The sequence below is a fragment of the Pristiophorus japonicus genome, chromosome 11, assembly GCF_044704955.1.
Source record: "Pristiophorus japonicus isolate sPriJap1 chromosome 11, sPriJap1.hap1, whole genome shotgun sequence".
Lineage (NCBI taxonomy): Eukaryota > Metazoa > Chordata > Chondrichthyes > Pristiophoridae > Pristiophorus > Pristiophorus japonicus.
In genome coordinates this window covers 13,955,714-13,975,371 of record NC_091987.1, presented here as the reverse complement: position 1 = coordinate 13,975,371, position 19,658 = coordinate 13,955,714, and the positions used below count along the sequence as shown (strand labels likewise).

The 19,658-nt window shown below is 45.7% G+C and overlaps 1 protein-coding gene across 1 annotated transcript in view; it reads left to right on the top strand.

Moving 5' to 3' along the window:
- Nucleotides 1–19,658, top strand: part of LOC139275692 (arsenite methyltransferase) — a 109,722-nt gene that overhangs the window by 23,725 nt on the left and 66,339 nt on the right. Inside the window, exon 2 of the mRNA XM_070892867.1 lies at nucleotides 2,590–2,720. Within this exon, the coding sequence (XP_070748968.1) occupies nucleotides 2,590–2,720 (131 nt within the window). The remainder of the gene's footprint in view (nucleotides 1–2,589; nucleotides 2,721–19,658) is intronic.

Below are 19,658 nucleotides of genomic sequence, written 5' to 3'. Positions count from 1 at the left end.
GGCAGTGGCCTAACTGACTGGATTATTCAGGGGTGGATGATGATAGCCTTCTCACAGCCCACCCTGTCACATGATCTTAGCTCTTAGATCACAACTAATATCGTCTCAAAGGACATCGAACATGTTGTTAAATCGACCTCCTGGAGACAGTATCAAACCAAGCAGATCAAACGATCCTCCCCAAAGCAAACTACGTGTAGGCCCAGCCATCTGAATATGCCAACTTAACATCAAAGGCAACTCTCGTTCAAAATGCGAATCTCTCGAAAGGTTACTGAAGAAACACAGCATCGATGTTCTGGTGCTTCAAGAAACACACATCGAACACATCCACCAGTTTGGCACAAGAGGACGGATCACGGGTTTTGACAACCTGAAGGATCAAACCTTTCTCGCAAACAGTGGACAACCATCGACCACCTCAGAACTGGTCATGGTCGACGCTGCCACCTTCTCCATAGGTGGAAGATTAAAGCATCCTCATCATGTGACTGTGGAGCTCCGAATCAGACCTTGGAGCACATCATCGAGCACTGCCCTCAGAGGGAATTTGGGACTCCCTGTTACACCGGGAGCTTTGGCCTGGATATCCGACTTGGAGATTGATCTTTGATTTGCTTTGCTTCTGCCATAAGAAGGAAGAAGAGAAGAGGAAGAAGATTCAGTCACTAAATTTGCTTTTACCAATCTGAACCTTTTAGCTGTAGCCTGATTTAAAGTGAAGCCCCTCAACGGAAACAAGGCACCAAACCCATGACAGCGCGTGACAAAGATTTTGGACAATTTATGTTCTGATGGATGATTCTCTCCTTCACTTTCCAAGCAAAATATCATTAATGGAGAGGGAATGGTAGCAAAGGTTTGACATTGACCTTTCACCTCCGGGAGTAGGGTCAGCTCCAGCCTATACTGACCCACAGGTCAAAACAGACCACACAGCCTATAGGGTGCCTGGTGTGGGAAATGGAGAGACAGCAAACTGATGAAGCGGCTATTGCAGAGGTGCATTCTCAGGACAGTGTAGAGCGAGCTGTACTCTGTATCTAACCCGTGCTGTACCTGTCCTGGGAGTGTTTCAAGGGACAGAGTAGAGGGAGCTTTACTCTGTATCTAACCCGTGCTGTACCTGCCCTGGGAATGTTTGATGGGACAGTGTAGAGGGAGCTTTACTCTATATCTAACCCCGTGCTGTACCTGCCCTGGGAGTGTTTGATGGGACAGTGTAGAGGGAGCTTTACTCTATATCTAATCCTGTGCTGTACCTGCCCTGGGAGTGTATGATGGGACAGTGTAGAGGGAGCTTTACCCTGTATCTAACCCATGCTGTACCTGCCCTGGGAGTGTTTGATGGGACAGTGTAGAGGGAGCTTTACTCTGTATCTAATCCATGCTGTACCTACCCTGGGAGTGTTTGATGGGACAGTGTAGAGGGACCTTTACTCTGTAGCTAACCCTGTGCTCTACCTGCCCTGGGAGTGTTTGATGGGACAGTGTAGAGGGAGCTCTACTCTGCATCGAACTGTGCTGTACCTGCCCTGGGAATGTTTGATGGGACAGTGTAGAGGGAGCTTTACTCTATATCTAATCCCGTGCTGTACCTGCCCTGGGAGTGTTTGATGGGACAGTGTCGAGGGAGCTTTACTCTATATCTAATCGCGTGCTGTACCTGCCCTGGGAGTGTATGATGGGACAGTGTAGAGGGAGCTTTACCCTGTATCTAACCCATGCTGTACCTGCCCTGGGAGTGTTTGATGGGACAGTGTAGAGGGAGCTTTACTCTGTATCTAATCCATGCTGTACCTACCCTGGGAGTGTTTGATGGGACAGTGTAGAGGGAATTTTACTCTGTATCTAATCCATGCTGTACCTACCCTGGGAGTGTTTGATGGGACAGTGTAGAGGGAGCTTTACTCTGTAGCTAACCCTGTGCTCTACCTGCCCTGGGAGTGTTTGATGGGACAGTGTAGGGCGAGCTTTACTCTGTATCTAACCCATGCTGTACCTGCCCTGGGAGTGTTTGATGGGACAGTGTAGAGGGAGCTCTACTCTGCATCGAACTGTGCTGTACCTATCCTGGGTGTGTTTGATGGGACAGTGTAGAGGGAGCTTTACTCTGTAGCTAACCCTGTGCTCTACCTGCCCTGGGAGTGTTTGATGGGACAGTGTAGAGGGAGCTCTACTCTGCATCGAACTGTGCTGTACCTGCCCTGGGAATGTTTGATGGGACAGTGTAGAGGGAGCTTTACTCTATATCTAACCCCATGCTGTACCTGCCCTGGGAGTGTTTGATGGGACAGTGTAGGGCGAGCTTTACTCTGTATCTAACCCATGCTGTACCTGCCCTGGGAGTGTTTGATGGGACAGTGTAGAGGGAGCTCTACTCTGCATCGAACTGTGCTGTACCTATCCTGGGAGTGTTTGATGGGACAGTATAGAGGGAGCTTTACTCTGTATCTAATCCATGCTGTACCTACCCTGGGAGTGTTTGATGGGACAGTGTAGAGGGAGCTTTACTCTGTATCAGTCAGGATCACTAAGCATAAAATCACCCCAGGGATTCTATTAATTCTCTTTTCTTGCTGCCCTCAGAGTTACTATGGGAAAAGGCTGAAGAGATCTGAGGACCTACAGACGGATGTGTCCTGCCCACTGAAGTGTGCCCCCCCGGGTAAATCGGCCTGTGCTGCAATGGCACTCATCCACCCAGAGGTTTCTCAAAGGTGCTGATTGGTCTGTGATCTTCCACGTACCCGTTGGAGGGCAGCTGATTGTGCTGATGCGAAGCTCTGTGAATCACAGGGACTTAGGAACAGGAGGAGGCCATTCAGCCCCTCGAACCTGTTCTGCCATTCAATAGATTGTGTTTGATCTGTGTTTTAACTCCATCTACCCACCTTGGTTCTGTAACCTTCAATATCCTTTACCTAACAAAAATCTGTCCATCTCAGATTTGAAATTTTCAATTGACCCCCCCCCCCCCCCCCCCCCCCCCCGCCCACTCCAGCGTCAACAGCTTTTTGGGGGAGAGTTCCAGATTCTCACCAGCCTTTGTGTGAAGAAGTTATGCCTGACATCACCCCTGATCGTCCTAGCTCTAATTTTAAGGACATGGCCCCTTGTTCTGGGCTCCCTCCACCAGATGAAATAGTTTCTCTCTCTAGCTACCCTATCAATTTATTTAATCATCTCAATTAGATCACCCCTTAATCTTCTACACTCGAGGGAACACAAGCCCAGTCTGTGTAACCTGTCCTCATAATCTAACCCTCTGAACCCCCGGTATTCCGCTGAATCTGCGTTGATTCCCCTGCAAGGCCACTATATCCTGCCTAAGGTGCGGTGCCCATAACTGAACACAGTGCTCTAAATGGGGTCTAACCAGAGCTTTATATAACTGTACCATAACTTCCATCCCCTTTGTGTTCAAATCCCTCTGAGATAAAGGCCAACATTCCAATAAAAGTAGGGAAGTTATGGTAAACCTGTATCGAACCATGGTTCAACCACACCTACTGCACTGCATGCAGTTCTGGTTGCCATATTATAAAAAGGATATAGAGGCACTGGAGAGGGTGCAGGGAAGATTTACAAGGATGATATACCTATCAGGATAGGATGAGCAGGCTAGGTCTCTTTTCTCATGGATAAAAAAGGACGAGAGGTCTTTAAAATCATGAATGGTCTTGTGGGGAAGAGCATAACTAGAGGCCATCAATATAAGATAGTCACCAATAAATCCAATGGGGAATTCAGAAGAAACTTCTTTACCCAGAGAGTGGTGAGAATGTGGAACTGGCTACCACAGGGAGTGGTTGAAGCGAATAGTATCGATGCATTTAAGGCGAGGCTAGATAAGTATATGAGGGAGAAGGGAATAGAGGGTTATGTTGATAGAGTTAGATGAGGAAAGACGGGAGGAGGCTCGAGTGGAACATAAATGCCGGCATGGCCTGTGTCTGTGCTGTATATCCGATGTAATTCCAATAGCTTTTAAATTATTTTTTGTACCTACCCACTAGCTTTTAGTGTTCTGTCTCCTGTGGGTACCCTCGTCTTTCTGGGGCACAGCCCGAAAGGAGCAGACCATCCTTTGGTTTCTCATCTAACTGGCCATTGCCCAGTAAGGGCAGTGAGTGTCGGCAGAGGACATCACAAGGAGTCCAATCTTGTCCTAACCTGATGGCTACACATAAACTTTACATTGGGATCACTAGACAATGGTCAGGAGTGAAAACGCTGTCTGTTCCCTCGCTGCCTTGATTAGGGATTATACCTTAGAACATAATATGAGCAGGAGTAGGCCATTTGGCCCCTCGAGCCTGCTCCGCCATTCAATACGATCATGGCTGATCTGATCATGGACTCAGCTCCACTTCCCTGCCCGCTCCCCATAACCCCTTATTCCCTTAGCACTCAAAAATCTGTCGATCTCCACCTTAAATATATTCAAAGGCCCAGCCTCCACAGGTCTCTGGGGCAGAGAATTCCACAGATTTACAACCCTCTGAGAGAAGAAATTCCTCCTCATCTCAGTTTTAAATGGGTGGCCTCTTATTCTGAGACTATGTCCGCTAGTTTTAGTTTCCCCATCCACCTTGTCGATCCCCCTCATTATTTATATGTTTCAATAAGATCACCACTCATTCATAGAAACATAGAAAATAGGTGCAGGAGTAGGCCATTCGGCCCTTCTAGCCTGCACCGCCATTCAATGAGTTCATGGCTGAACATTCACCTTCAGTACCCCATTCCTGCTTTCTCGCCATACCCCTTGATCCCCCTAGCAGTAAGGACCTCATCTAACTCCTTTTTGAATATATTTAGTGAATTGGCCTCAACAACTTTCTGTGGTAGAGAATTCCACAGGTTCACCACTCTCTGGGTGAAGAAGTTCCTCCGCATCTCGGTCCTAAATGGCTTACCCCTTATCCTTAGACTGTGACCCCTGGTTCTGGACTTCCCCAACATTGGGAACATTCTTCCTGCATCTAACCTGTCTAACCCCGTCAGAATTTTATATGTTTCTATGAGGTCCCCTCTCATTCTTCTGAACTCCAGTGAATACAAGCCCAGTTGATCCAGTCTTTCTTGATAGGTCAGCCCCGCCATCCCGGGAATCAGTCTGGTGAACCTTCGCTGCACTCCCTCAATAGCAAGAATGTCCTTCCTCAGGTTAGGAGACCAAAACTGTACACAATACTCCAGGTGTGGCCTCACCAATGCCCTGTACAACTGTAGCAACACCTCCCTGCCCCTGTACTCAAATCCCCTTGCTATGACTCCAATGAGTATAGACCTAAACTACTCAACCTATCTTCATAAGCCAACCCCATCATCTCCGGAATCAACCTAGTGAACCTTCTCTGAACAACCTTTAATGCAAGTATATCCTTCCTTAAATACGGAGACCAAAACTGTACGCAGTACTCCAGCTGTGGCCTCACCAATACCCTGTACAGTTGTAGCAGGACTTCTCTGCTTTTATACTCTAGCCCCCTTGCAATAAAGGCCAACATTCCATTTGCCTTCCTGATTACTTGCTGTACCCGCATACTAACTTGTTCGTATTTCATGCACAAGGATCCCCAGGTCTCTCTGTACTATAGTACTTTGCAATTTTTCTCCATTTCAATTATAATTTGCTTTTTTATTTTTTTCTGCCGAAGTGGATAACCTCACATTTTCCCACATTATACTCCATCTGCCAAATTTTTGCCCACTCACTTAGCCTGTCTATAATCCCTTTGCAGATTTTTTGTGTCCTCCTCACAATTTGCTTTCCCACCTATCTTTGTATCATCAGCAAACTTGGTTACATTACACTCGGTCCCTTCATCCAAGTCATTAATATAGGTTGTAAATAGTTGAGGCCCCAGCACTGATCTCTGCGGCATCCCACTAGTTATTGTTTGCCAACCGGAAAATTACCCATTTATCCTGACTCTGTTTTCTGTTAGTTAGCCAATCCTCTATCCATGCTAATATATTACCCCCAACCCCATGCATGAACTTTTATCTTGTGCACTAATCTTTTAAGTGGCACCTTATTGAATGTTTTATGGAAATCCAAATCAACTGGTTCCCCCTTATCCACCCTGCTCGTTACATCCTCAAAGAACTCCAGCAAATTTGTTAAACATGATTTCCCTTTCATAAAACCATGCTGACTCTGCTTGATTGAATTATGTTTTTCCAAATGTCCTGCTACTGCTTCCTTAATAATGGACTCCAGCATTTTCCCAACGACAGATGTTAGGCTAACTGGTCTATAGTTTCCTGCTTTCTGTCTGCCTCCTTTTTTAATTAGTGGCATTACATTTGCGGTTTTTCAATCCGCTGGGACCTCCCCAGAATCCAGGAAATTTTGGTAGATTACAACCAATGCATCCACTATCTCTGCAGCCACTTCTTTTAAGACCCTAGGATGTAAGCCATCAGGTCCAGGGGACTTGTCCACCTTTAGTCCCATTATTTTACTGAGTACTACTTTATTAGTGATAATGATTGTATTAAGTTCCTCCCTTCCTATAGCCCCATGATTATGCACTATTGGGATGTTTTTAGTGTTTTCTACCGTGAAGACTGATACAAAATATTTCTTCAATGTCTCTGCCATTTCCCTGTTCCCCATTATTAATTCCCCAGTCTCATCCTCTAAGGGACCAACATTTACATTAGCCACTCTTTTCCGTTATATGTAACTGTAGCTGAGATATCCTGAATCAACGCACAATCTCTCCTTTGAGGAGAGATTGAGTAGACTAAGCCTATATTCTCCAGAGTTTCGAAGAATGAAAGGTGATCTCATTGAAACATACAACATTCTTACAGGGCTTGACAGGATAGATGCAGGGAGGATGTCTCCTCTGGCTGGGGAGTCTAGAACCAGGAGTCACAGTCTCAGAATAAAGGGGTCAGCCATTTAGGACTGAGATGAGGAGAAACTTCTTCACTCAGAGTCTGGTGCATCTTTGGAATTCTCTACCCCAGAGAGCTGTGAATGCTCAGTCGTTGAGTATATTCAAGACAGATACCGATAGATTTTTGAATATTAAGGGACTCAAGGGATATGGGGATAGTGCAAGAAAGTGGAGTTGAGGTCGAAGATCAACCATGATTTTATTGAATGGTGGAGCAGGCACGAGGGGCCAAATGGCCTACTCCTGCTCCGAATTCTTATCTTCTTGTGATGATCTGAAACACACTGCCTGAAAGGGCGGAAGCAGATTAACTAGTAACTTTCAAAAGGGAATTGCATAAATAGCTGAAAGGGAGAAATGTACAGGGCTATGGGGAAAGAGCAGGGGGCATAGAGAAGAAGAGTGGGGTGGAGAAGTGGAACTAATTGAATAGCTCTTTTAAAGAGACGGCAAAGGCACGATGGTCTGACTGGCCTCCTTCTGTGCTGTAAGATTCCAAATGGTTCATCACTGTGATATCTTTAGACACAGCTACACAAGTATATGTATTACAACATGGCTCCCGACAGAACTCTGATCACATGACCATACCACATGACCTTTTATTGTTATTACATCAATAGTTGTTATGACATCAGCAGTCCACTAGGTGGAGATCTATTACACTTCTCCCTCCTTATTGAAGAAGTTAATCATAACACAATAATCATTATACATAACTTGTATGGTATACACAATAAAAGATATGAATTTATTTTTCCATATTTACAAATCAAGCTTAAACAGTGTTTTTTGTTTTGAAGAGGATACCTTCATTCTTGAATAGAACTTTCCAATCTTGTTGTAGGATTTAGACTCATTCTCGCTGAGCCTGAAGAGAATTTTTCTCCAAGATCCACATTTGGATTTTCTACACCTTCAGACTGTTTGTCTGCCTGATTCGGACTCAGACTTAAATTCTGACTTTCTCTTGGACTTGTTTCTAATACATCTGATGTAGGATTTGCTACTGGTATTCTACTTGTAACAAGACTATCTGACTCATCAGAAATAATCAAATCATTCCAACTTTCAATGATTTCCACATTTGTAGGTAAAATATAATCAATGTGAACAAACCTAACCTGTCCATGTTCAAACATCTTGACCAAATATCTTCACGACATGACTCTCTTTCTGCCTTGATTGTTTCTCTTATTCTGACTGTGCCAAGTTTGGTTTTATCAATGAGAACCTGGTTTGTGGCTGTCGTTTGAGAAGCAACTCTGCTGGTGTTCTACCAGTTGTGGTCTGAGAAGTATTCCAATAGATAATCAGAAAATTTGCCAGTTTGTGGTCTAACAACTACTGCCATTTCCTTGGATTTGGATCCAACATTGATTGATCAGGACACATTTTACAATTTGTACTGTGTGCTCTGCTGCACCATTTGAAGCAGTGGGGTATGGTGGAACTTTGGTATGTTCCACAAAGTTTCTGCTCATGAATTGTGCAAATTCTTCCGAACAAGATTGAGGCCCAATATCAGACACAATTTCTTCTGGGATGCCATATGAAGAAAGCAATCGTCGCAAATTGGCTAGTGTTTTACTTGTTGTTATTTTCCACATCGGATACATCTCGACCTATTTCGAATGATTATCAATCACAATGAACAATCGCTGTCCTTCTAGCTTAGCAAAATCTACATGTAACCTTTGCCACACCCTGGGAGGCCATTTCCATGGCTGTAATGGTACTGATGGTAGTTTCTTACTCACAGATTGACATGTTGTACACTGATTGACGATGTACTCTATCTCTTTATCTAACACTGGCTACCATAAGTAACTGCTTACAAAACACTTGGTCAAGCACATTCCCAGGTGCTGGTCATGAAGGTCTCCCAACAATTTGGACCTGAACCTATTTGGGATAACGATTCTTGCTCCCCACATGATACAACCTGTATCCACTGACAATTCATTCCTACGAAAGGTTGAATATCTTCCTCTGATACCTGGGTTGACCATCCATTTGTTATGTAATTATACACCTTTGAAATAACTAGGTCATGTTTGGTTGCTCTATCAATCTCTTCAGCTGTGACTGGCAGTTCATAGAAACACAGAAACAAAGAAAATAGGTGCAGGAGTAGGCCATTCGGCCCTTCAAGCCTGCACCGCCATTCAATAAGATCATGGCTGATCATTCCCTCAGTACCTCTTTCCTACTTTCTCTCCATACCCCTTGATCGCTGTAGCCGTAAGGGCCATATCTAACTCCCTCTTGAATATATCCAATGAACTGGCATCAACAACTCTCTGCGGCAGGGAATTCCACAGGTTAACAACTCTCTGAGTGAAGAAGTTTCTCCTCATCTCAGTCCTAAATGGCCTACCCCTTATCCGAAGACGATGTCCCCTAGTTCTGGACTTCCCCAACATCGGGAATATTCTTCCCGCATCTAGCCTGTCCAGTCCTATCAGAATCTTATTCGTTTCTATGAGATCCCCTCTCATCCTTCATCCTTCTGAACTCCATTGAATAAAGTTCAGTTGATCCAGTCTCTCCTCATATGACAGTCCAGCCATCCCTGGAATCAGTTTGGTGAACCTTCGCTGCACTCCCTCAATAGCAAGAATGTCCTTCCTCAGATTAGGAGACCAAAACTGAACATAATATTCCAGGTGAGGCCTCACCAAGGCCCTGTACAACTGCAGTAAGACCTCCCTGCTCCTATACTCAAATCCCCTAACTATGAAGGCCAACATACCATTGGCCTTCTTCACCGCCTGCTGTACCTGCATGCCCACTTTCAATGACTGATGTACCATGACACCCAGGTCTCGTTGCACCTCCCCTTCTCCTAATCTGCCGCCATCCAGATAATATTCCGCCTCCGTGTTTTTGCCCCCAAAATGGATAACCTCACATTTATTCACATTGTACTGCATCTGCCATGCATTTGCCCACTCACCTAACCTGTCCAAGTCACCCTGCAGCCTCTTAGCATCCTCCTCACAGCTCACACCGCCACCAAGTTTAGTGTCATCCGCAAACTTGGAGATATTACACTCAATTCCTTCATCTAAATCATTAATGTATGTTGTAAAGAGCTGGGGTCCCAGCACTGAGCCCTGCGGCACACCACTAGCCACTGCCGCCATTCTGAAAAGGACCCGTTTATCCCGACTCTTTGCTTCCTGTCTGCCAACCAGTTCTCTATCCACGTCAGTACATTACCCCAATACCATGTTCTTTGATTTTGCACACCAATCTCTTGTGCGGGACCTTGTCAAAAGCCTTTTGAAAGTCTAACTACACCACATCCACTGGTTCTCCCTTGTCCACTCTACTAGTTACATCCTCAAAAAATTCCAGAAGATTCGTCAAGCATGATTTCCCTTTCATAAATCCATGCTGACTTGGTCCAATCCTGTCACTGCTTTCCAAATGCGCTGCTATTTCATTCTTAATGATTGATTCCAACATTTTCCCCACTACTGATGTCAGGCTAACCGGTCTATAATTACCCGTTTTCTCTCTCCCTCCTTTTTTAAAATGTGTTGTTTCATTGGCTACCCTCCAGAGTCAATAGACTGTTGGAAAATGATCACCAATGCATCCACTATTTCTAGGGCTACTTCCTTAAGTACTCTGGGATGCAGATTATCAGGCTCTAGGAATTTATCGGCCTTCAATCCCATCAATTTCTCGAACACAATTTCCTGCCTTATAAGGATATCCTTCAGTACCTCCTTCTCAGTAGACCTACTGTCCCCTAGTACAATCGGAAGGTTATTTGTGTCTTCCTTTGTGAAGACAGAACCAAAGTATTTGTTCATTTGGTCTGCCATTTCTTTATTCCCCATTATAAATTCACCTGAATCCGACTGCAAGTGACCTACGTTTGTCTTCACTAATCTTTTTCTCTTCACATATTTATAGAAGCTTTTGCAGTCAGTTTTTATGTTCCCTGCAAGCTTCCTCTCATACTCTATTTTCCCCCTTTTAATTAAACCCTTAATCTTTCTCTGTTGAATTCTAAATTTCTCCCAGTCCTCAGGTTTGTTGCTTTTTCTAGCCAAATTATATGCCTCTTCCTTGGCTTTAACACTATCCTTAATTTCCCTTTTTAGCCATGGTTGAGCCACATTCCCCGTTTTATTTTTACTCGAGACAGGGATATACAATTGCTGAAGTTCATCCATGTGATCTTTAAGTGTTTGCCATTGCTTATCCACCGTCAACCCTTTAAGTATCCTTTTCCAGTCTATACTAGCCAATTCACGTCTCATACCATCGAAGTTACCTTTCCTTAAGTTCAGGACCTAGTTTCCGAATTAACTGTGTCACTCTCCATCTTAATAAAGAATTCTACCATATTATGGTCACTCTTCACCAAGGGGCCTCGCACAACAAGATTGCTAATTAGTCCCTTCTCATTACACATCACCCAGTCTCGGATGACCAGCTCTCTAGTTGGTTCCTCGACATATTGGTCCAGAAAACCATCCCTAATACACTCCAGCAAATCCTCCTCCACTGCATCGCTACCAGTTTGGTTCGTCCAATCAATATGTAGATTAAAGTCGCCCATGATAACTGCTGTACCTTTATTGCACACATTCCTCATTTCTTGCTTGATGCTACTGTTTGGTGTCTGTACACAACTCCCACTAGCGTTTTCTGCCCTTTGGAATTCCGTAGCTCCACCCATACCGATTCCACATCATCAAGGCTAATGTCCCTCCTTACTATTGCATTAATTTCCTTTTTAACCAGCAACGCCACCCCGCCTCCTTTTCCTTTCTGTCTATCCTTCCTAAATGTTGAATACCGTTGGATGTTGAGTTCCCAGCCTTGGTCACCCTGGAGCCATGTCTCCGTGATGCCAATGACATCATACCCATTAACTGCTATCTGCGCAGTTAATTCGTCCACCTTATTACGAATACTCCTCGCATTGAGGCACAGAGCCTTCAGGCTTGTCTTTTTAACACACTTTGCCCCTTTAGAATTTTGCTGTAATGTGGCCCTTTGTGTTTTTTGCCTTGGGTTTCTCTGCCCTCCACTTTTACTATTCTCCTTTCTATCTTTTGCTTCTGACTCCATTTTATTTCCCTCTGTCTTCCTGCATTGGTTCCCATCCTCCTGCCATATTAGTTTAACTCCTCCCAAACAGCACTAGCAAACACTCTCCCTAGGACATTGGTTCCTGTCCTGCCCAGGTGCAGATCGTCCGGTTTGTACTGGTCCCATCTCCCCCAGAACCAGTTCCAATGTCCCAGGAATTTGAATCCCTCCCTTCTTCACCACTGCTCAAGCCACATATTCATCTGAGCTATCCTGCGATTCCTACTCTGAGTAGCAGGTGGCACTGGTAGCAATCCTGAGATTACTACCTTTGAGGTCCTACTTTTTAATTTAACTCCTAGCTCCTTAAATTCATCTCGTAGGACCTCATCATTTTACCTATATCGTTGGTACCTATATGTACCACGACAACTGGCTGTTCACCCTCCCTTTTCAGAATGTCCTGCACCCACTCCGAGACATCCTTGACCCTTGCACTAGGGAGGCAACATACCATCCTGGAGTCTTGGTTGCGGCCACAGAAACGCCTATCCCTTCCCCTCACAATTGAATCCCCGATCACTATTGCTCTCCCACTCTTTTTCCTGCCCTCCTGTGCAGCAGAGCCAGCCACGGTGCAGTGAACTTGGCTGCTGCTGCCCTCCTCTGATGAGTCATCCCCCTCAACAGTACTCAAAGCAGTGTATCTGTTTTGCAGGGGGATGACTGCAGGGGACCCCTGCACTACCTTCCTTGCACTGCTCTTCCTGTTGGTCTTCCATTCCCTCTCTGGCTGTGCACCCTTTACCTGTGGTAAGACCAACTCACTAAACGTGCTATTCACGTCATTCTCAGCATCGTGCATGCTCCAGAGTGAATCCACCCGCAGCTCCAGTTCCGCAATGCGGTCCGTCAGGAGATGGAGGCGGATACACTTCCCGCACACGTAGTCGTCAGGGACACCGGAAGCGTCCCTGAGTTCCCACATAGTACAGGAGGAGCATAACACGTGGCTGAGCTCTCCTGCCATGACTTAGCCTTTAAATAAAGTTAAATTGGCAACAACAATGCTAAAGGTTACTTATTGATATGGAAAAGAAAACTAAAAGCTACTCACCAATCACCAACCAATCACTTACCCGCTTGGTTGTGACATCACCTTTTGATTTCTTTCTGCTTCTATTTTGCCTTCTCTCCCTGCTGCAGCTGCACAAGCACGTTTCCACAAACCCCCGAGCCTCATCGACGGTGGGCCTTTTACAGGCCGCTCCTCCACGCACCTCCCGAGTCTCCACGAACGATCAATGTATGAAAAATAGAACACTTCTTCCCTATTGGGTGTAACTTGTGATGGGGATGGCAGCCTGGGCATAGCATCAGCATTGCTGTGATCAGCTGATCATCTATACTCAATGTCATACGTATATGCTGACAAAATCGAAGCCCATCTCTGCATTTGGGTTAGAGCTATGGTTGGAACTGAGGACTTTGGATGGAGGACTGCTGTCAGGGGCTTATGGTCTGTAACGATGGTAAACGTACAACCAAACAAGTATTTGTGAAACTTCTTGACCCCAAAAATCAATGTCAAAGCTTCACTTTCGATTTGCGCATAATTACTCTCACTGGCACTGAGAGTTTGTGAAGCAAAAGCAATTGGTCTCTCCTCCCAACTATGTAGTACATGAGTGATCACTGTCCCAACTCCATACGGAGAGGCATCACATGCTAGCTTGATCTCCTTAGATATGTCATAGTGAACTTACATGGTACTCTCTACCAATTTGTTTTTACATTCCTTGAATGCTGTGTCGCATTCTTCTGACCACTTCCAATGGACCTGTTTTTTCAATACTTCATTCAGTGGATGTAATACTGTAGCCAAATTTGGTAGGAACTTTCCATAATAATTCAAACGACCCAAAAATGATCAAAGTTCAGTGAATGCATCCAGCTTTCCCTTGGTTGGATGTAAACCATCTTTGTCTACTCTGTACCCTAAGTACTCCACTGAGTTTTGAAATATCTCACACTTACGAGCAGACACTTGTACTCTGTGCTTCTCTAGCCATTTGAGCACTTGCTTCAATATGTTATTATGGATTTGCCTGTTTGGTGATGACATGATTATGTCATCTAAATAACACACTGCCCCTTCAAGGCCTTACCAAATCTAGTTCATCACTCTTTGGAATATGGTGGGGGCGGAAGACACTCCAAATGGTAGCCTATAAAATTGATATAGGCCGAGATGAGTATTTATAGTCAAGCATGACTTGGACTCCTCATCTGGTAAAAGTTATAAGTAGTCATTTGTGAGATCTAACTTTGAGAAGATCTGACCACCTGTCAGTGTTGTGAACAAATCTTCTGCATTTGGCAATGTATTGGAGAAATTACCCTCTAGAACCTGGTTTACCGTTACTTTATAATCACCACACAATCTTACCTTACCATCGGACTTAGGTACAACAACAAATGGGAGGAGCTCAATTACTCAGATCTACCTTAGAGATAATGTTCTCAGTTTCTAGTCTTTTGAGTTCTTGCTCAACTTTATCCTTGAGTGCGTATGGTACGGGATGTGGCTTACATTAAACAAGTCTTGCGTCTTTTTGCACTCTGATACTCACCTTTAAGGCTTGAATCGGACTGCCTGTTTCACGGAAAACCTTTGGATACTGCTTGATGCCACACGAAAAGTCTCATTCCAAAGCAGTTTCAGTGATCCCAACCAAGTCTCTACCTATCAAGGCAGCTTGTCTCCTGCCACTATATGAGAGGCAAGCTCTGCAACTGATCCTTGTATTTCACTGGTATGGTGATACTTCCTACAACAGGGATTTGCTCTCCTGAGTGGCCTCGCAGCTCTATCTTCGATTTCTCCAGTCAAAAATCACGCAACTTGTCGAGATACAGCGATTCAGGTACTATGCTCATGGATGCACCAGTGTCAATTTCCATGGGTAGCCTGGTTCCTGCAACGTCTACTTGGATGACAATACTTTGCGAATCACTGTTCGATACCCTCGTGCTCCTGATGATGTGTATCTCGAGAACCTCCACATCCTGTTGCTTATTTTCAATGCTATGTAGTCTCTGTCGATTTTTACTTCTAGCATTGAACATCGTTTTATACTTCAGTTGGCACACCTTCGCAAGATGCCTAATTTTCTTGCAGCAGAAACACTCTGCCTTCACATATGGACAGCTTTGAGCAATGTGTTGTCCCAGGCACTGATGCACGACTTCAATGCTCCGTTACCGTGGCCAGTTGATGAGGCCTTGGGGCCCAACTGACTTTTGCTTTTAGCATGCACGCGATTCACCTCGGTTGTCTAATGAATGGAAATGGCACAAAAATCTCGGGAGTATTGGTCGGCCATATCCATCGACATAGCTGTCTGACAAGCTAAAGCAAAAGTCAATTCAGGAGTTGTCAACAACTTTTTTCTGATTGCTTCATTTTTCATCGCACAAACAAAGCGATCACGCAATGCTTGGTCCTGAATGTTTCCAAAATGACAGTGATTGGATAGCTTTTTTAAAGCTGCAATGTACTCACTGATACCCTCGTCATTTCATTCCAAAACTATAACTTTCAGTAATTTCCAGGGGCTCAGGACTGCAGTGTGTCAGTGGTATGTCCTTTGGCTTGACGGGAACAAGCACGTTTTTCAGGATTTCATACACCTGCTTCAGTCAAGAAAATAGTGTGTTTCCTTTCTAAAACCACCCGGTTACAGTTTACATCATCGGGGACTTCAGCGATACTATTCGCGGTGAAAAACATTTCTAGCCGCTCCACATACGCTCCGAAAATCTCCTGGTCATGATGAAACTCACCCAAGTGCCCGATTATTCCCACAAGGCACAGCCATCTGGAATCTGTCAACGTCGACAGTTCAGCCAAGTGTGCTTGAAATTTACCTTGGGATTTTTAGCTGTTCTGCAAAACAAAGAACCTCTCAAATTCTCTCGGTCAGTTGGCAGGATTATCCACTAACAAAAGTAGGGAATCCAAAAATTGCATCCTCATCACCAATCTGTGATATCTTTAGACATAGCTACACAAGCGCTCACACTACAAGATGGCTCCTTGACAGAAATGTGATCACATGAGCTTGCCACATGACCTTTTATTATTGCATCAGTAGTTGTTGTTACATCAGTTGTCCACTAGGCGTGGCTCTATTACAATCACCATATTGGGTGATGCCCATTTGGCCATTGGGAGAAAGCCCCATTGTGAAAAATGATGTAGTTGTCTATGTCCCGAATGCCTCGATAATACTCAGGGTAGATTCAGAGATCGGTGGTAACGTGCAGAAAGGCTAGAGCCAGGACTTTCCTCGGACCTGCTCCTGCACCGATACCGTAACTTCACCGAATTGCATCGTGAAGTTGCATGCCTGTTCCTGCAGCATTCACTTGTTGAAAGGTTCTGGTCTGGCTATCAGATCCAGTCAGGGCCATTCCCCGTAAACTGTGCAGTCTTGGTCCGTGACGATCATACTGACCCTTCAAGCCCACTGCAGCCACAATGTATTGTGGTCCCGTCAGAAAGTACCGCCGGCAGCTGCCATTTCTGTCTGCCGAGGAACGCAATTGCACCCCACCCTGGTCTTGCCCCTCCCTATTGGGGGTGAAATTGGATGCCTTTGTGCTGCCCATTAGTTCCCCCGGGCACAGACGAGTTTGCGACCGGGCGCAGCGCTGTTAACGACTCCCGCCATTGCAACGGGGGCGCTACGGCTTGGCGCCCCGGTCTCCTGCGCCCGGAGATCGTGATGTCATCGCCGCGCGCATCGTCCACATTGGCGCCGAAATCGACTTTCGCCCCCTGCAGCAGCGCTGGGCGAAAACAATGGCAGCTGCAGGACGCACGGCGCAGGCGGCCATGATTAAAGGCGAGGTGGCCCAGGGGAAAAGACAGAGGAAACTTGCCTTGGCTTTCTCGCTGCTGCTCCGTTTTCTTTGCGGGGTCGTGGCCGCGATCGCTTTGCTTGAGTGCGGGGCTGATCACGCAGCACCCCCTCTCCCCGGTGGTCCAGGGTGGCTGCAGTGTTGGTAGGGAGGGAAGGGCCCCTTGGACACAGCAGTGCTGCATGGCTCGGTGTGCAGGGTTGCTGAGGTGTCCGTCCCGTTGGCGCTGCAGGAAGGAAGTGCAGCGCTTGAATTAGCCCTTCCGGGGACGGTAACCCGGATTTCGGGAGAGCGGCGAGACTTCAGCGCCTGACACTATGTCCTGCGCCTCCCAATTGTTACTCCCCCTCCCGCCGCCCGCCAAATGGGGCAATATTGAATTTCTTCCCCTATCTGTCTAACCTCCTACAGCCCGACAAACCTCCGCGATCTCTTCTCTCCTCCAATTCTGGCCTCCTCCGCATCCCTTATTTTAATCGCTCCACCACTGGCGGCCACATTTTCAGCTGCCTGGCTCCAAAACTCTGGAATTCCCTCCCTAAACCTCTCCGTCGCTCCAACTCCTTTAAGACGCTCTTGAAACCTACCTTTTCGACCAAGGCCAGTCCTAATGTCTCCTTATGTAGCGCGGTGTCTGATTTTGTTTGGTAACGCTCCTGTGAAATGCCTCGAGGGGGGGGGTCTTACTACATTAAAGGTACTATCTAAATAAAAGTTCTTGTTGTTGGAGGCATGGACATGATCTCGTTTATATCACAGCGCTATTCCTGAGGACAGTAGCTGAGAAAATGTACCCAGTCTGGGACATGGCCGGACTAATGGGACCAGTCTGGGAACTTGGAAGTATAGTAACAGTGAGGAGGATAGTGATAGACTTCAAGAGGACTTCAAGAGGTGGATTGGGCGGACACGTGGCAGATGAAATTTAACGCAGAAAAGTGCGAAGTGATACATTTTGGTCGGAAGAACGAGGAGAGGCATATAAACTAAAGGGTACAATCCTAAAGGGGGTGCATTAACAGAGAGACCTGGGGGTATATGTGCACAGATCATTGACGGTGGCAGGGCAGGTTGAGAAAACGGTTAAAAAAGCATACAGGATCCTGGGCTTGATAAATAGAGGCATAGAGTACAAAAGCAAGGAAGTTATGGTGAACCTGTATAAAACACTGGTTCGGCCTCAACTGGAGAATTGTGTCCAATTCTGGGCACCGCATTTTAGGAAGGATGTGAAGGCCTTAGAGAGGGTGCAGGAAAGATTTTCATAGAAGCATAGAATGGCTACAGCACAGGAGAAGGCCATTCGGCCCGTCGAGCCCATACCAACTCTCAGCTATTCCCACTCGCCCGCCCTTTCCCTGTAGCTCTGCAAATGTTTTGCAAATATATATATTTTTACAAGAATGGTTCTGGGGATGAGGGACTTCAGTTATGTGGATAGACTGGAGAAGCTGGGGTTGTTCTCCTTGGAGCAGAGAAGGTTGAGAGGAGTTTTGATCGAGGTGTTCAAAATCATGAGGGGTCTGCACAGAGTAGAGAGAAACTGTTCCCATTGGCGGAAGGGTTGAGAATCAGAGGACACAGATTTAAGGCGATTGGCCGAAGAACCAAAGGCGACATGAGGGAAAACTTTTTTACGCAGCGAGTGGTTGGGATCTGGAATGCACGGCCCGAGAGGGTGGTGGAGGCAGATTCAATTGTGGCTTTCAAAAGATAATTGGATAAGTACCTGAAGGAAAAAAAATTGCAGGGCTACAGGGAAAGGGCGGGGGAGTGGGACTGGCTGAGGTGCTCTTGCAGTGAGCCGGCACGGGCTTGACAGGCCGAATGGCCTCCTTCTGTGCTGTAACCATTCTGTGATTCTATGGTCAGGTTAATGAGACAGGTCTGGGGCCTGGTGGGAGAGCTAATGGCAATAGCATGACACACAGTGGGCAGGCTAGGGGGAGAGGGTGGGCTAAGGGGAGAGGGTGGGCAGGCTGGGGGGAGAGGGTGGGCTAAGGGGAGAGGGTGGGCAAGCTAGGGGGAGAGGGTGGGCTAAGGGGAGAGAGTGGGCTAAGGAGAGAGGGTGGGTGTGATATATTCACAGAGCACAGCACACACAGCTTCCTAATATGGCAGGCAGCTCTCTCGGAATCCTCCGGAAATCTGCCTGGTTCTGTTTATTATTAACTGTGCAGTTGCAGTACACAATACGTCCACATCCACAGTATGGAGCTACAAACATTACAAGCTTACAGACATTACACTTCTCCCTCCTTAATGAAGAAGCCATTATAACAAACATCATACATAACTTTCATGATTATACATAACACAGGATATAAACTTATTTTTTCTTCCATATTTAAAAATTTAACTTTACCAATTGTTTTCTGTTTCGAAGAGGATACCTTCACTCTCGAACAGAACCTTCCAAACATGGTGTCGATTTCACACTCAATCGAGGCTCATCCTGGGGAACGTTTTCCTCCACGGAATTTCCTTGATTTTCATTTGAACTCACTCTAACTTCAGGCTCTTTGTTTTCCTGACTCGGACTCAGACTTTCATTCTGATTCTCTCCTGTATTTGTTTCCAGTACATTGTATTTACGATTTGCTACTGGTGTATCAAAACTATCTGATGGGTCAGAAATAATTGAATCATTCCCACCTTCAACTCCTTCCATGTCTGTACGTAAAATATGATCAATATGAACAAACCTAACCTGTTCATTGTCAAACATCTTTATCAAATATGTGCGAGGACCAC